The 16,842-nt window shown below is 38.9% G+C and overlaps 1 protein-coding gene across 2 annotated transcripts in view; it reads right to left on the bottom strand.

Moving 5' to 3' along the window:
• Window positions 1–228: 228 nt before the first annotated feature.
• LOC103100152 (mucin-16-like) overlaps window positions 229–16,842 on the bottom strand; it is a 55,931-nt gene continuing 39,317 nt past the window's right edge. The window contains exons 11-16 of one of the 2 annotated variants that reach the window (XM_056798717.1): window positions 13,705–13,752; window positions 6,570–6,697; window positions 6,379–6,446; window positions 5,120–5,292; window positions 4,378–4,416; window positions 229–685 (exon numbers count right to left, since the gene is read on the bottom strand). In XM_056798717.1, the coding sequence (XP_056654695.1) occupies window positions 378–685; window positions 4,378–4,416; window positions 5,120–5,292; window positions 6,379–6,446; window positions 6,570–6,697; window positions 13,705–13,752 (764 nt within the window). In that variant the 3' untranslated portion in view covers window positions 229–377. The remainder of the gene's footprint in view (window positions 686–4,377; window positions 4,417–5,119; window positions 5,293–6,378; window positions 6,447–6,569; window positions 6,698–13,704; window positions 13,753–16,842) is intronic. The other variant, XM_056798718.1, reaches the window with a different exon arrangement.

Below are 16,842 nucleotides of genomic sequence, written 5' to 3'. Positions count from 1 at the left end.
CTAGCTACATTCTTTGTGGTGGCAAAAAATTGTAAAATGAGGTAATGCTCTTCAATTGGGGAATGACTGAACAAATTCTGGTATACTTTGGTGATGGAATAACATAGTGCTCAAAGTTATAACAAACTGGAGGAATTCCAAGAGAACTGGAATGACCTCTAGGAACTGATGCAGAGTGAAAGTAGCAGAACCAGGAGAACATTGTACACAGAGACGGACACAGTGTGGTACAATACAATTGAGGGTAATGGATTTATCCATTAGTGGCAATGCAGCCCGAGCCCCTGAGATATTTTAATTCCATCCATCCCATCGATAACTGGCTTAATGTCCCCAGAATCATCTTTAAGGCTGTCCTGTTTCCAGGTTGAGGGAACTTAAGCGAGTCCATCATTTTCTTCGGAGGGAAGGTCAACTTTATCATTTTTATCCTCTACTTGAGTTTCTTGGGATGGCATCATCAAATCCATATGCCTTTTGCAGGTCCGTGGTACAAAAATATGACAACCTTTATGGACCAGTAATTTGCACTTGATACACTTGTAGCCTTGCCTTCCGAGACACCATATCCTTTCACTGCACTGGGCACAGTAGGCTCTTCTGTTAAAACGTTTGGATTGAAACAGATGGCCATTCATTCGGTAGACTTTCCTCCATCTTCTGGACCCATGGTGGTAGACTGATTCTAGAAAGGATATAAAGACAGAAAGGAGGATCAGTGGAATAGAGTAGGGGAAAATGACCTCAGCAAAACAATCTATGATAAGCCCAAAGATCCCAGTTTTGGGGACCAAAACACACTATTTGATAAAAACTACTGGGCAAATTGGAAGACAGTATGGGAGAGATTAGGTTTGGATCAACATCTCACACCCTACACCAAGATAAACTCAGAATGGGTGAATGACCTGAATGTAAAGAAGGAAACTATAAGCAAATTAGGTGAAGACAGAGTAGTATACTTCTCAGAACATTGGGAAAGGAAAGAATTTTAAAACCAAGCAAGAGCTAGAAAAAATCACAAAATGTAAAATCAATCATTTTGATTACATCAAATTAAAGTTTTTATGCAAACAAAGCTAATGCAACCAAAATTAGAAGGGAAGCAACAAACTGGGAAACAATCTTCATTACAAAAACCTCTGACAAAGGTCTAATTACACAAAGTTATTTTTTATTATTATTTAACATCATTTTATTTGGTTATTTCCAAACATTATTCATTGGAAACAAAGAACATTTTCTTTTCTTCCCTCCCCATCCCTCCCACCACCACTCCCATAGCCCACGCGTGATTCCACTGGGTATCACATGTGTTCTTGATTCAAACCCATTTCCATGTTGTTGGTATTTACTTTAGAGTGTTCATTTAGAGTCTCTCATCAGTCATATCCCCTCCACCACTATAGTCAAGCAGTTGCTTTTCATCGGTGTTTTTACTCCCACAGTTTATCCTCTGCTTGTGGGTAGTGTTTTTTAGATCCCTGCAGATTGTTCAGGGACATTGCATTGACACTAATGGAGAAGTCCATTACCTTCGATTGTACCACAGTGTATCAGTCTCTGTGTACAATGTTTTCCTGGTTCTGCTCCTTTTGCTCTGCATCACTTTCTGGAGGTTGTTCCAGTCCCCATGGAATTCCTCCACTTTATTATTCCTTTTAGCACAATAGCATTCCATCACAAACATATACCACAAATTGTTCAGCCATTCCCCAATTGAAGGGCATCGCCTCATTTTCCAATTTTGGCCACCACAAAGAGCGCTGCTATGAATATTCTTGTACAAGCCTTTTTCCATATTATCTCTTTGGGGTAGAAACCCAGCAGTGCCATAGCTGGATGCAAGGGCAGACAGACTTTTATCGCCCTTTGGGCATAGTTCCAAATTGCCCTCCAGAATGGTTGGATCAATTCACAACTCCACCAGCAATGAATTAATGCCCCTACTTTGCCACATACCCTCCACCATTCATTACTTTCCATAGCTGTTATGTGAGTCAATCTGCTAGGTGTGTGATGATACCTCAGAGTTGTTTTGATTTGCATCTCTCTGATCATAAGAGATGTAGAACACTTTTTCATGTGTTTATTAATACTTTTGATTTCTTTGGCTGAGAACTGCCTGTTCATGTCCCTTGCCCATTTATCAGTTGGAGAATGGCTTGATTTTTTGTACAATTGATTTAGCTCTTTTTAAATTTGAGTAATTAAACCTTTGTCAGAGGTTTTTATGAAGATTGTTTCCCAATTTGTTGCTTCCCTTCTGATTTTAGTTACACTGGTTTTGTTTGTACAAAACCTTTTTAATTTGATGTAGTCAAAATTATTTATTTTATATTTTGTGATTCTTTCTAAGTCTTGCTTGGTTTTAAAGTCTTTCCCTTCCCAAAGGTCTGACATGTATACTATTCTGTGTTCACCTAATTTACTTATAGTTTCCTTCTTAATGTTCAAGTCATTCACCCATTTTGAATATGAGGTGTTGATCCAAACCTAATCTCTCCCACACTCTCCCAATTTTCCCAGCACTTTTTATCAAATAGTGGATTTTTGTCCCAAAAGCTGGGGTCTTTGGGTTTGTTATAAACTGTCTTGATGAGATCATTTACGCCAAGTCTATTCCACTGATCCCCTTTTGGTCTCTTAGTCAGTACCAAATTGTTTTTATAACCACTGCTTTATAGTATAGTTTGAGATCTGGGACTGCAAGTTCTCCTTCCTTTGCATTTTCTTTTCATGATTTCCCTGCATCTTTTGTTCTTCCAAATGAAATTAGTTGTTGTTTTTTCTAATTCAGTAAAGAAGTTTTTTGGTAGTTCAATGGGTATGGCACTAAATAAGTGCCATAAGTGCCAAATTAATTTGGGTAGGATTGTCATTTTTATTATGTTAGTTCATCCCACCCATGAGCAATCAATGTTTTTCCAATTGTTTAGATCTAGTTTTAACTTTGTGGAAAGTGTTTTGTAGTTGTGTTCATATACTTCCTGTGTTTGTCTAATTACACAAATTTATAAAGAGCTAAACCAATCATACAAAAAAGCAAGCCATTCTCCAATTTAAATGGGCAAGGGATATGAATAGGCAATTTTCAGTTAAGGAAATCAAAACTATTAATAAGCATATGAAAAAGTGCTTTAAATCTCTAATAATCAGAGAAATGCAAATCAAAACAACTCTAAGATATCACCTCACGCCTAGCAGATTGGTTAACATGACAGCTGGAAGAGGTGTTGGCAAAGACTGGACATTAATGCATTGCTGGTGAAGTTGTGAATTGATCCAACCATTCTGGAGGGAAATTTGGAACTATGCCCACAAAGGGCACTTTCTGCCCTTTGATCCAGTCATAGCACTGCTGGCTTTGTACCCCAAAGAGATAATAAGGAAAAATACATATACAAAAATATTCATAGCTGGGCTCGTTGTGGTGGCAAAAAATTGGAAAATGAGATGATGCCCTTCAATTAGGGAATGACTGAACAAATTATGGCATATGTTGGTGATGGAATACTATTGTGCTCAAAGGAATAACAATAAAGTTGAAGAATTCCATGGGGACTGGAACAACCTCCAGGAATTGAAGCAGAATGAGAGGAGCCGAAACAGGAAAATATTATACACAGAGCCTGACACTGTGGTACAATCAAACGTAATGGACTACTCCATTAGTGTCAATGCAATGACCCTGTGCAACTCTGAGGAACCTACAAGGAAAACCAATATCCAGATTCAGAGGAAACACTGTGGGAGTAAAAACACGAAAGAAAAAGAACTGCTTTAAATATATGGGTCGAAGGGATATGGTTGGGGATGTAGAATCTAAATGAACATCCTAATGCAAACAAGAACATGGAAATAGGTTCTGATCAAGGACACAAGTAATACCGAATGAAATTGCAATTTGGCTGCTGGAAAAGGGTGGTTGGAGGGGAGGGAGGGAAATAAAGTGAGTATTGCAACAACAAAAAAATTAAATTAAATTAAAAAAAAAAAAAAGAAAACCATTGGCCAATATTACTGAATGAAGATCATAGAGGACAGGCACAAGTCTCCCTGAAATCCTTGGAGATGCCTTCTTTGTACCAGGGTTACAAAGACCACAAGGTTTGACTAAATATTGAATGAGAAGGGGATAGGGGTAACCTGCTTTCCACGTCCTATTGGATTAATTTTTACCCTTTTGAACAATTTATATATATTTTGAGTAGCAAAATAACCCCCATAGATATATGAGTAAAGAAGGGCTCTACATTGGCCATTTGTAACAGTACACTTCATTCTGAACCCCCCAAACCCATTTCCCCTCTTCCCTATTCCCCTCCTTCCAAAAAAAGGTCAAAATATAGAGAAATTAATAAATTGAAAACTCACCTTTTGTGTAGGGGGGTGGCATCATCTGAGGGTTATACCCTATAGTTGGGAAGGGGAGAAGAAAAAGAGGAGGAAGAAATTCAGAGGGAAGGAGAGAAGGAGAGATTCGGGGGAGGGAAGGGAAGAAGGGAGGGAAAGAAGGCAGGGAAACAGAGATGAAAGGAGGGGAGAGGAGAGGAGAAGGGAACAAAATGGAAGAGAATTGGACAGAAGGGAAGTGAAGACAAGAGGAGAGGGGAAATAGAAAAAAGAGAAGAATAAAAAAAGGGAGAAAAGATGAAGGAGAAATGAAATGAGAAGGAAAAGTAATGGTTGAGGGAAGAGGAGAGAGAGGAGCAGGGAGGGTGGGAGAGAGAGAGTAAACATTAATATTTCAGTAGGGTATCTGGGCAAACGTTGAAGGAAGCAATGGAGAGATGTTCTGGGGCCCACAAGGTTGGTAAAATGGCACTTTATCATTCAAGGCACTTCCTCAATCAAGAGGAAGGGAGATTGATGGCATATATCTTTGTTTAAGGAGCCTAAGAAAAATCCAGCCACTTATGATCTTTAGAAGTAAACCCCCATATCTCTATATTTTGTCACCACTTTGAGGGCCAGCATCCCAGGAGGGATAGAAAAAAAAGCCATGAAAATAAGGGTGGTCTAAAAAGGTAAGAAGAATTTGGGGTAGGTGGGTTGTTTTCTGGAAATGGAATCACCTAGAGAAATAAAAATGTATGTCCCAATTTGGGCTACTCACCATCCACATAGAGGCTTTTCTTATCTAGAATATAATGTCCAAGCCTTGTTATTCCATTAGTCTCTTGACTCAGCTCTTGGTAAATCTTCTTCTTGTCCAAGACGGGGACAGAGAAAACTTCCTTATAAAAACATATAACCTCCACTCCTGTTGCTGCCCCATTTTTCATAGACCTAGAAATTGATGATTTACACAAGAGATATCAAACATGGCCCTTCCTGAAAATCACTTGAACAAGACTATAGTGTAGTACTGTTCCTCTATAATTTTAAAGTGTTCATGATGAAATATATAAATATGCATAATTTTCTGAGTCAACATGCAGGGGACAGGGATGTTGTTTCCTTTTGAGGTTGACACCTTTGGTTTAATTAATGAAATTTAATTATTCAGAAAACACTCTTGAAAGAAGTGACCCACTTTGAACAATGGTTTGGAGAGAATTATAGTTTGAGAGTTGAAAAGGACATTGGAAGGCATCAAAACCAACCTTATCATTTTAAAGATGAAGGAATTGAGGCTAAGACAAATGATGTGACTTGCTGAGGGTCACGCAGCTGCTAAGAGTCTCAGAGAGAATTTGAACTAAGGTGTTCCTGATTTCAAGCTCAGCACTCTGATCTGCTGCAATGAAATTGGCAGTGCTGTGTAAATTCACTCACATCTATGTTTACAAGTGTGTATGGGATCAGATTATTTTCAGTAGTTTCTTTAGAGTACTACAAAGACCACTGGATTTAAAATCAAATGGCCTGTGTCCAAATTCTGGATCTGACAGTATCTTTGATCTTGGAAAAGTCACTGGAATGTCCTTGGCTCTTCATTTTTTCATCTGTAAATGAAGAGTGGTCCATATGGCCTCTACTATCTCTTTAAGCTTCCATTCTATAATCCTATGATTCTAGAGACAGTGAATGTTGATATGTTCTAATCAATTATTTTCTAAGCACTCTGGTGCCTCCTATGTTATTTCTTTCACATGGAGTTATAAAGTTCAAGTGATTAAACTTACAACCTTGTCTTTGGAAGACTTGTGGAAAAAGAAGTTTTTCTCCACCAGGGAAAAGGTAGAAGGTGCCCACAATATTTCTAATGGCTTGTTGGTTGGGAGGGGTGGGGGTGGTGGTGGTGGTGAATCCATTACAGCTTGTGAAAGAAGGAATTGCTATTGGGAAGCAGCAGCAGCCTGTGTGTGATCTTTGTCAAATGGGAATGTTATGGTCCCTGCTATTTGAGCTCATGGCTTTCAAGATTCTCACCTCAGCAAGATCACATTGCATCCACAATACTGAGAACCAAGGCTGCTTCTTTCAAACAATACCTTGAACTGGAAATAAAAAGAGAGAAGGGAACTTCTGAGTACCTGGCTAGAGGAAGTCTGTATACCCAGGGATGAGGAAGGAAGCATGGATGCAAGGAGGAAGAGGGGTGTGGAGGGGAAGAGTCTCACCATGCGCTGCAGGAAACATTCAGGAAGACGGAATGTGCTGGAATCCCTTTGAGCCATCTTGGTTGTATAAAACATGTTGGTGATGGTGAAGTTAAGGATGAAGCTCTTCCAGTTGTATCTCCCTGCTGCTGTACAGAAGGGAAAGATACCCAATTGTCTGAGCCTTACAAATGTTATTCAAATGAGAGAAAATGCTTTGTAAACCTTAAAGATCTCTCTAAATGCTAGTTACTGTGGTGACCATTATCATGATCATGACCATTATTCTAGGTGGCACTATTCTAGTCCTTCCTCAGAGGAAAACTGAGGATACCTCTACTATACTTTTTTCTGGCAGTATTAAAAATTGTGGACTTGGGAGTCAGAAGACCTGGATTCAAATCATGGTTCTGCCATATCCTATGTTTTTGCCTTCGTTTCCTCACACATAAAATGAGGAGGTTAATCCAGTTTCAAGAGTAAGAACTCATTACTTAACAAAAATTGCTGGTAATACTGAAAATTAGTCCAGGAGAACTAGGGATAGACCGATATTCTTGCTTGACATAACAAAGTAAACTCAAATGGGTATATGAGCAAGCTACCTAAAAGGTGATGTAAAAAAATGAGTTATCTGGAAAATTGTATCTTTCATTTTAATGGACAGAGGGACAGTTCATGTGCACATGAGGGATAGATAGGACAGCAAGATAAGATGGAGAGTGTTGCTAACTTAAAATTGGGTTTTCCTCCAGAACAAGACCAATGTAGGTAAAATGAGAAGGGAATTGGCTAACTGGAGAGAAAAAATCTTTGCTTCATATTCTTCTGATAAGGGTCTCATTTCCAATTTCCAATAATTCAAATGTATAAGAATAGAAGCCAAGGGCAGAGTCTCACCAAGTTGGTGGAGAAGATACACATCCCCCATCTGATCTCTATCAAATTACCACCCCAAAACCTGATACAATGTCCTAAAATGAATTCTGGAGGAGTATATCACAAAAAAAGAAAAACAAATCATTTTCCAGCACAAAACGACTTTGAAGACCTGCAGGACAGATGATGTGTACAGAGGTGGAGGTGGAAGTAAAGCAGTGTACCAGGGCAGACCCCATCATGCCAAAATGACTTGTCCACAACTGAAGCAACAGGAAAGGCTTCTGGAGCATTCATCCCCAGTCAATAAGGGGTTGAGGGATCAGAGAGTGACTCAGAAGGAGATTACAGGAATCCCTTTGCTGACAGTGAAGGCAATTCTCCTGCTGCATTGCTCATATTCAGAAACAGATCCTAATCTGTGGGGGAGATCTCAAGGTGGAGGAGTGCGAGCAGACAGGAGTACTTGTAGCCACGGGGGTGGGGGGATGGCAGCAGACTCTCCCTGGTCACATTTCAAAGTGGGGGGAAATGGCTGGGGTTACTCAGAAACCAGAATTTAGATCAGAAGGCTATTAAAAACACCTTTGTTTGCATGATACCACATTTGAAGAACTGAAAGAAGATAGATCCCCAGAGAGTATACTGTAGCTGCACAAAGAATCTGAAACTGAGAACAGCGCTCCATTCACCACAGGTACAGATTCCAAGTTTAACTGTCTCTTTTTATTTTTTATATTTAATTTAATTAGTTAATTTAGAATATTTTTCCCTGGTTACATGAATCACGTTCTTTCCCTCACCTCCCTCACTCCTCCCCCTCCACCCCCCTCCACCCCCCAGAGCCAGTGTGAAATTCCACTGGGTTTTACAGGTGTCCTTGATCAAAATCTATTTCCATATTATTGATGTTTATAATACTAGGGTGATAATTTAGAGTCTACATCCCCAATCATATTCCCATTGACCCATATGGTCAAATAATTGTTTTGCTTCTGTGTTTCTGCTCCCAGAGTTTTTCCTCTGAACGTGGATAGTGTTTTTTCTCATAAATCCCTCCGAATTGCTCTAGATCATTTCATTGCGACTAATAGAGAGGTCCATTATATTTGATTTTACCACAGTGTATCAGTCTCCTGGTTCTGTACAATGTTCTCCTGGTTCTGTTCCCATCCCTCTACATCAATCCTGGAGGCTGTACCAGTTCACATGGAATTCCTCCAGTTCACTATACCTTTGAGCACAATAGCTCATCTTCTTTGCCTTGTTTTCCAGCTGATTAATTTTGGCTTTCAAGACACTGTTTTCTGTTTCCAGATGACTTATCTTGCTATTAAAATTGTCATCAGCCTCTCTTAATTGTGTTTTGAATTGCATTTTGAGTTCTTCCAAAGCCTGTATCCAATTCGCTGGGATTTCTGATTTATTGATTGTTGATCCCTCCCCCTCTGCTCCATTCGCTGTGTAGAAGCTGTCTACTGTAATTTCTTTCTTCTTTTTCTGTTCTTTGCTCATATTCACCACTTCTTTGCTCCCTATATTTGTCTGTGATCTTGATCCTCTCATTTTGGGGGGATTTCGGGGCTTCTGTCAGTCTCCCCTCTTGGAGCTGTGACAGAAGATCTCTTGGTGCAGTCTGTTGGGGAGGGTTGTTGGGGGTTTGAGCTTCCCTGTCCTCTGGAGTCTTTTGATTGCATTAAAGTCCAGCAGTCAATGAGGAAGGGGTGTGGACCCTGGACTTCCCTGAGTTCTGAAGACTTTTGATGAGATTAAGTTCAGATTGGTTGGGCTGGGTGTGCTCTGAGGCCATCACCTCCTGTAAGGCTGGAGCAAATATGGAGGATCTACACAGCTCTGGCCAGTCAGCCAGCTTTATGTTCCCTCTCTAGTTCCTTCTCTGATGTCTGTTCATATATTAACAAATTAAGAAGGGCAGAGGGTCAATGAATTGGGAATGCAAATTAAAAATCTAGAAAGCAAACAAATTAAAACTCCTCAGATGAAGACTAAATTAGAGATCCAAAATATCAAAGCAGAAATTAATAAAATCGAAAGTCAAAGAACTATTGATTTAATAAATAAGACTAGAAACTGGCACTTTGAAAAAAAACAAATAAAATATACAAAATACTAGTCAGTCTAATTAAAAAAAGGAAAGAAAAAAATCTAATTGACAGTATCCAAGATGAATAGGGAGACCACCTCAAATGAAGAGGGAGGTAGGGAAACAATGTGATTATTGTAAACAAGTACAAATGTTCTAAATTGACTAAATAAACTAATTCAAATGGGGGTAAAATCACAATAGACAAAGTGGTAAGAGATGCATAAACATTCAAAGGAGAGAGGAACTCTTTTGAAAAGCAGAATTGGCCATATGGAACAAGATATACAAAAATGCACAGAAGAAGAACTTCTAGAACGGCAAAATTGGAGCTATATTAAAAAGTGGTATGAGAACTCACTGATGAAAAGAACACTTAATCTTGTATTTTCAAAATATATTTATATATTAATTTTTAAATGTTAATGTTAACATGCCTTTTATTTATTTTTTCAATTTGAATTAGTATATTTAGTCAATTTACAACATTATTCCTTGGTTATAATAATCACATTGTTTCCCTCCCTCCACTCCACCTACCCTTCCCACAGCCAACCCGCAATTTCATGAGGTATTACTTGTGTCGTTGATCAGGACCTATTTCCATGTTGTTGTTTACACTAGGATATTCATTTAGAGTCTGCATCCCCAACCATATCCCTTCGACCCAGGCATTCAAGCAGTTCTTTTTCTTTGGTGTTTTTTCTCCCAAAGTGTTTCCTCTGGATGTGAATTCCAGTTTTTTTCGTAGATTCCTCCAGGTTGTTCGGGGTCATTGCATTGCCACTAATGGAGAAGTCCATTACATTTGATTGTACCACAGTGTATCAGGCTCTGTGTATAGTGTTCTCCTGGTTCTGCTCCTCTCCCTCTGCATTATTTCTTGGAGGTTGTTCCAGTCGCCATGGAATTCTTCAACTTTATTGTTATTCCTTTGAGCACAATAGTATTCCATCACCAACATATACCACAATTTGTTCAGCCATTCCCCAATTGAAGGGCATCCCCTCATATTTCAATTTTTTGCCACCACAAAGAGCCCAGCTATGAATATTTTTGTACATGTCCTTTTCTATATTATCTCTCAGGGGTACAAATCCAGCAGTGCTATGGCTGGATCAAAGGGCAGACAGTCTTTTAGCACCCTTTGGGGGCATAGTTCCAAATTGCCTTGAAGAATGGATGGATTAATTCACAACTCCACCAGCAATGAATTAATGTCCAGACTTTGCCACACCGCCTCTAGCATTCATTACTTTCCTTTGCTATCATGTTAGCCAATCTGCTAGGTGTGAGGTGATAACCTCAGAGTTGTTTTGATTTGTATTTCTCTGATTATAAGAGGTTTAGAACAATTTTTCATGTGCTTATTTACTAGTTTTGATTTCTTTAACTGAAAATTGCCTATTCATGTCCCTTGCACATTTATCAATTAGAGAATGGCTTGGTTTTTTGGTACAATTGGCTGTAGTTCTTTATAAATTTGGATGATTTGACCTTTGTCAGAGGTTTTTGTAATGAAGATTGTTTCCCAGTTTGTTGCTTCCCTTCTAATTTTGGATCCATTAGGTTTGTTTGTACAAAAGCTTTTTAATTTGATGTAATCAAAATGATTGATTTTACATTTGGTGATTTTTTTAGCTCTTGCTTGGTTTTAAAAGTCTTTCCTTTCCCAAAGATCTGACAATTATACCATTTTGTATTCACATAATTTGCTTATACTTTCCTTCTTTCTATTCAGGTCATTCACCCATTCTGAGTGTAGGCTGTCACACTACAGGAAATTACCAAAGAAACTCCTGAGATATTGTCAGACACAAAAATAAAATTGAAATTCAAAGAATTCACAGATCACCTCTAGAAAGAAATGCTCAAATGACAATTTCCAAGAATGTAATAGATTCAAGAGCCATCAAGATAAAAAGAAAATACTGTAATACTGTAAGCAGCCATAAAAACCAATTCAAATACCATGAAACTCAAAATCAGGATCACACAGGATCTAGCAGCTTCTACACTGAAGGATTGAGTGTTATAGAATAGGATATTCAGGAAGGCAAAAGATCTGGGTTTGTAAGCCAGAGTCACCTATCCAGCAAAACTGAGTACATTTTTTCAGGGGAGAAATGGAAATTCAATAATATAGAAGATTTCAAAGTATTCCTGAGGAATAAGTCAGACCAAAATAAAACATTTTATGTCCAAACATGATACAGAAGAGAAGCCCAAAATGGTAAATCAAAAAGAGAAAATTGAATGGACTCATTAAAGAGTTAAAATGTTTATATATCGAAATGGAAAGAGGATATTTGTAATTGTCAAAAATTATTCTTTGGAGTAGAGAATATGGAAGAAACTTAGTTAGAAAGAGGATTACGGAGTGTCCAGGGGTCCTTTGGGTTCCGCGGCCGGGGCCAGGAGCAGGCCTGCTACAGCACTCTGGGGGGAAGCCATGCCAGTGGGTGGGGGAACTTGAAGGCCGCCGCCACCGTCGCTGCTGTTACTGATGCTCCCTCTGCCCTGCTTGTTTTTCTGGTGCTTGGCTCTGCTTTTGGCATCAGCTGGACTCATCCTCTGCAAGGCCAGGTGGTAAGGAGCTGTGGCTGCTGAGGAGGCAAAGTCTCCATGCTGGCAGAGATATTTCAGGTTGTGCCTCCATTGGGATTGCTCCCTCAAGAGGACTGAGTAGGCCTGAGCTAGTGGTCTGAGCAGCATTGCTGCTTTACCTAGGGCTTTTGGACTACCCAGACCCAGCTTTGGTCAGCCATCTCTCTCAGTACCCCTACTGGAGATATTTCACTAGAACTACCTGAAGAATCCCTAAATCTTTTTCTAGTATTGTTTCTAGATGCAATAGATTCAGAGGGTAAAGGAAATCACATCAATGAAATATCACCCGATATCCCTGAAGGTTTATGGGCCACCAATTCTATAGATGTTGGGTAATTGAAATCAGCAGTCCCTGTTAAGATAAAGAACTAAAGAAGGTTCACCACAAGAAATCCCACAATACCCACTAAGCAAAGAAGCAATTGATGAGCTAACCCCATAATAGAGTCCCTATTACAGCGAGGAATACTAGTACCCTGTATCTCCAAATAAAACACCCCCATATTCACTGTGAAAAAGCCCAAGTTAGATGCAAAGAGCAATGTGGTCTATATATTTGTTCAAGATCTGAGAGCAGTCAATGACCATATGATAAAAAACCACTGTGTTGTACCAAGTCCTGCAATGATAATTTATGCAATTCCCACTCATGCAAAATGTTTCACAGTAGTTGATTTATTTACTGCTTTTGTCTCCATCCCAATACACGAGGAATCCCAAAAGATTTTTGCATTCATATGAAAAGGAATCCAGCTGACCTCTTTCTGCCTGTCCCAAGGGTTCTGTGAAAGTTCGTGATTATTTTCCCAAATTTTGATGAAAGACCTTACAAACATCCACTATAAGGAAAGTAGATTGATATATTTTGTGCATGATCAGCCATTGCAAAAAAAAAGTGCAGGTCAGGACTCCTCACTGAGTCATGAAGTGAGGAGAGGCTTACAATTCTAAAAGACTGTGCCAATTAATTCTGGGGTAACCCTCTTATCTCTCAATAGGGGAAACCTTCCCCTAACTTATTTACACTAACACATCACCCAGGATCACCATTTCCCAGAGATACTCCTCAGCTACCATAGACCAGGAAAAGAGAGTGAGAGAGTACAACATGAGCCATTCCACCTTGACTACTACCTTTCCTCACTCATCTATCTATCTATCTTTAACAGCTCTCTAGAGATCAATAATTACTAGGCAGACAATAACCATGACAAGACCAAACAAGAAACAGAGAGTATTATAAGATATAACATGAATAATTTTGAATTGAATTTAAAGGGGAGCATGCTTTGATCTGCATTTGATCAACTGTGAAAGTTGTAGCTACTCTCAGAAAGACAGCAATCTGGATCAGTTCTGAAGGACTTTTGACCAAGAATGTTTTACGCTTCTAGAGAAAGAAATGTGGGAGTCAGCTGCAGTTCAAAGCATACTCCCTTTCACATCATTTTATGTACAGTTTATGTGGCTCTGGTTTGATATGAGTGTTCTCTTATAAAAATGACCAATATGGAATTATGTTTTACATGATAATATATGTATAATCCATTTCAAATTACTTACCATCTCTCCAAGAGGGGGACCGAAGGAAAGGGGGAACAATATTTGGACCTAATAATTTCAGAAAACATATATTGAAAATTATTACTAGATTTAATTAGCCAAATATCATATCTTTAAATAAAATTATTTTAATTAAAGTCAAATTTTAAAAGATAAAGAGCATCAGAGATTATTAAGCAACATGCTAATCAGATATGGCTTGATTTCTCAACAGCAATGCTGAATGACATACAGCTTCTCTAATAGCATAGGTGATTTTCTATTGGAAATAGATGTCTGAACAAGGATTATTAACAAAAGCAATAAACAAATTGAGAGGAATATCAGTCACAACTTAATAAGAGGATGCTTTAGGGATTTTATGGTACATGGGACACACTTCCCTTCCTTGAAGTTTCTTATCCAGAAAATGGCTTGATGGTCTGCCTCCAATCCTCACCTAAGATCACCTAGGGCAGTGGTTCTCCACCTTTCTAATGCCATGACCCCGCAATACAGTTCCTCATGTTGCAGTGACCCCAAACCAAAAAATTATTTTGGTGGCTACTTCAAAACTGTAATTTTGCTACAGTTATGATTAGGAATGCAAATACCTGATATGCATTATGTATTCTCATTGCTACATATTGAGAGGTTGAGAACCACTGATCTAGAGACACTTGTCTCCTCATCTTCATCTCCCATTGTGAACCTTAAAATTTCTCAGACTCTACTTCATGAGGTTGGGTTAAGACCATTCCCCATTTGGACCATTCACCATTTGGGCAGTGAAGGTACTTAAAACAGGAATGTGAGAACTCCACTTCACCATACTTAAGCATGCCTTAGGGGAAGATGAAGTTGTAAAGTCTTTGCTGAAACATTGAAAGATACTTTTGATACAAGATACTTTTACATACAAAGTATGTCAACCCATAGTTATAGTAAGACAAAAAGTTCTTAAGCCATGCCTATTTTTAGAACTAATACAAAGGGGTGCTAAGTACCTATAAAGGTCAGGCAGCTTGTGAATTTTACAAGGAGCAAAGAGATGAAAACTTACTCAGAGATTCTACTCTAATCAGGTGTGAACTAAGAATGGTCTGTCCTTTGAAAAATGTCTACTGTGATTGGTAGATGTGAGAACTTAGGGGAGGAGACATAGTAGAAAATTCCCTTTAAATAGGAGCTCAGATTCATTCAGATGACATTCAGATTCAGGATTGAGCTGGTGGAATCAGCTGAGATGAAGCTGGCCGGGTGTCACTAGAATCCTTGCTTGGACAGATCTTGTGATGAGTGATTAAGGACTGACTGATCTTTCTCTTAAGGCTTAGGCCTAGGTTGGCCAGGGCTGCCCTGGGCCAGCCTATCCTTTTCTCATTATTCCCCTTTTCTCTCTCTCGTTCTTAATTCCTCATTGTATTAATTAAAATCTCTATAAAACCCAGTTTACTTGGGTATATTCTAATAATTGGGAATTTTTCCCTGGCGACCACCTTATATTTGATTTAAAACAAGACACTGTCATAAAAACATATTTTCTGCGGTCACAACTTACTCATCCACTCTTTTATCTACTACAATTTAAGTCTTCCACTATTTTAATCACTACAGTTTAAGACAAACATCTATTTTAACTATTACATCATCACACCTAGAACTCCAAATTTGACCTTGTCCACCAGGCTGAAGGGCTGCCAGGAGCCATTTGGAGACAATGACATCAGAGAGGTCCAGTTTTTCAGTTCTGACCTCTGACCAATCTAGGATCTCCTGGCTACAGAAGTTCTTGGAAACACTCAGAGGCCATAGTAGAGTACGACCAGGACACAGGAATCACAGAGCTAATGTGTAGGAATCAATCCATAAACTAGTGACCAAGAGGCATCCCTGGTTCAAGAACTTCTCAGAAAGGACAAAACCTAGAGGCAAATTCTTGGGATTCAGTATTAAATGGGTGTGCCAAGTGCAATCAATCACCAAAGGTCCAAGTGAACTATTAAGCTAAGATGAGGGAGAAGGTCATGAAATCATACCTTAAAGGGAAGGTCCCAGAACCATTCTTTTCCTCTTTGGCAAGTCAAGGCTCATAGAAATAAAGTGATTTGCCCATATCTGCAGGATCCACCTTCCCCAAGTTCACTGCTAAAAAGCACAGCCTTTGGATCTGTCTCCATTCCTGACTCTTGACACCAGGAACTCTGTGGCTCAGACCATATAAGCAATTAGTTGGCACCGTGGAGATAGTGCTGAGCCTGGAGTCAGGAAGACCTGAGTTCAAATGTGACCTAAGAACTCATTAGCTGTATGACCCTGGGAAAGTCAAGCAGTCATTGCTTGCATCTTTTTCTCATCTGAAAAATGGGGCTAACTATAAAGCCCAACACTTAGGGTTGTTCTGTGGATCAAATGAGATACTATTTCTATAAAAAATGCTTAGTCAAAGTGCCTGGCACATAGTAGGGTTACGTAATTGCTTATTCCATTCTCCTTCACTTTTCCATAGGCAAGTTCAGTTTGTAGGTTTATAAGATACATTTTTAAGACAAATTTTTTTAATAAACTGAATCTCACAAATCTACTCATTAGATCAAAGCAATCAATTAGTTTCCATTAATTAAGTATTTATCATGTGCCCAGCTCTATCCTAAATACTGAAGATGTAAATAAGAATGTAAAAACACATTCTCTGCTATGAACTTGGGAGAGTTCATAGAAGGAATCTTTCCCAAAGTGGAAGCCATTCAATGTGAGGTGTTAGGGCTGACTTCTCCTCTTGACCTTGAAATACAGCATAATAGAGTCCTAGGTTCAAATCTCACGTCTGCTGCTTTCTACTTTTGTGTCATAGGGCATGTCACATAACTTCTCTCCACCCCAATTTTCCAATATGTAAAAAGATGGGATCCAGCTAGATGACCTTTAAGGGTCCTTTCCAGTCATATCCGGTCACCCTGAGCTAATTACTTTACTTCTCTAAACCTCAGTATCCACATCAGTAAAATGAGAGGCTATCCATAATACCTGATGGTTTAAAGTTTCCTTCCAACTTTATACCTATGGTTGCTTATATAAAAGACCTTAGCAGTGGGAATCTCACTCCTACCTCTAAAACTTCTCTTCTCCAGGCTATACATAGAAAGGAATCAGAGGTTC

The sequence above is a fragment of the Monodelphis domestica genome, chromosome 5 (assembly GCF_027887165.1).
Source record: "Monodelphis domestica isolate mMonDom1 chromosome 5, mMonDom1.pri, whole genome shotgun sequence".
In the NCBI taxonomy this organism is placed as follows: Eukaryota; Metazoa; Chordata; class Mammalia; order Didelphimorphia; family Didelphidae; genus Monodelphis; species Monodelphis domestica.
Note: the sequence above shows the minus strand (reverse complement) of the source record. Positions and strands in the feature narration are given on the sequence as shown.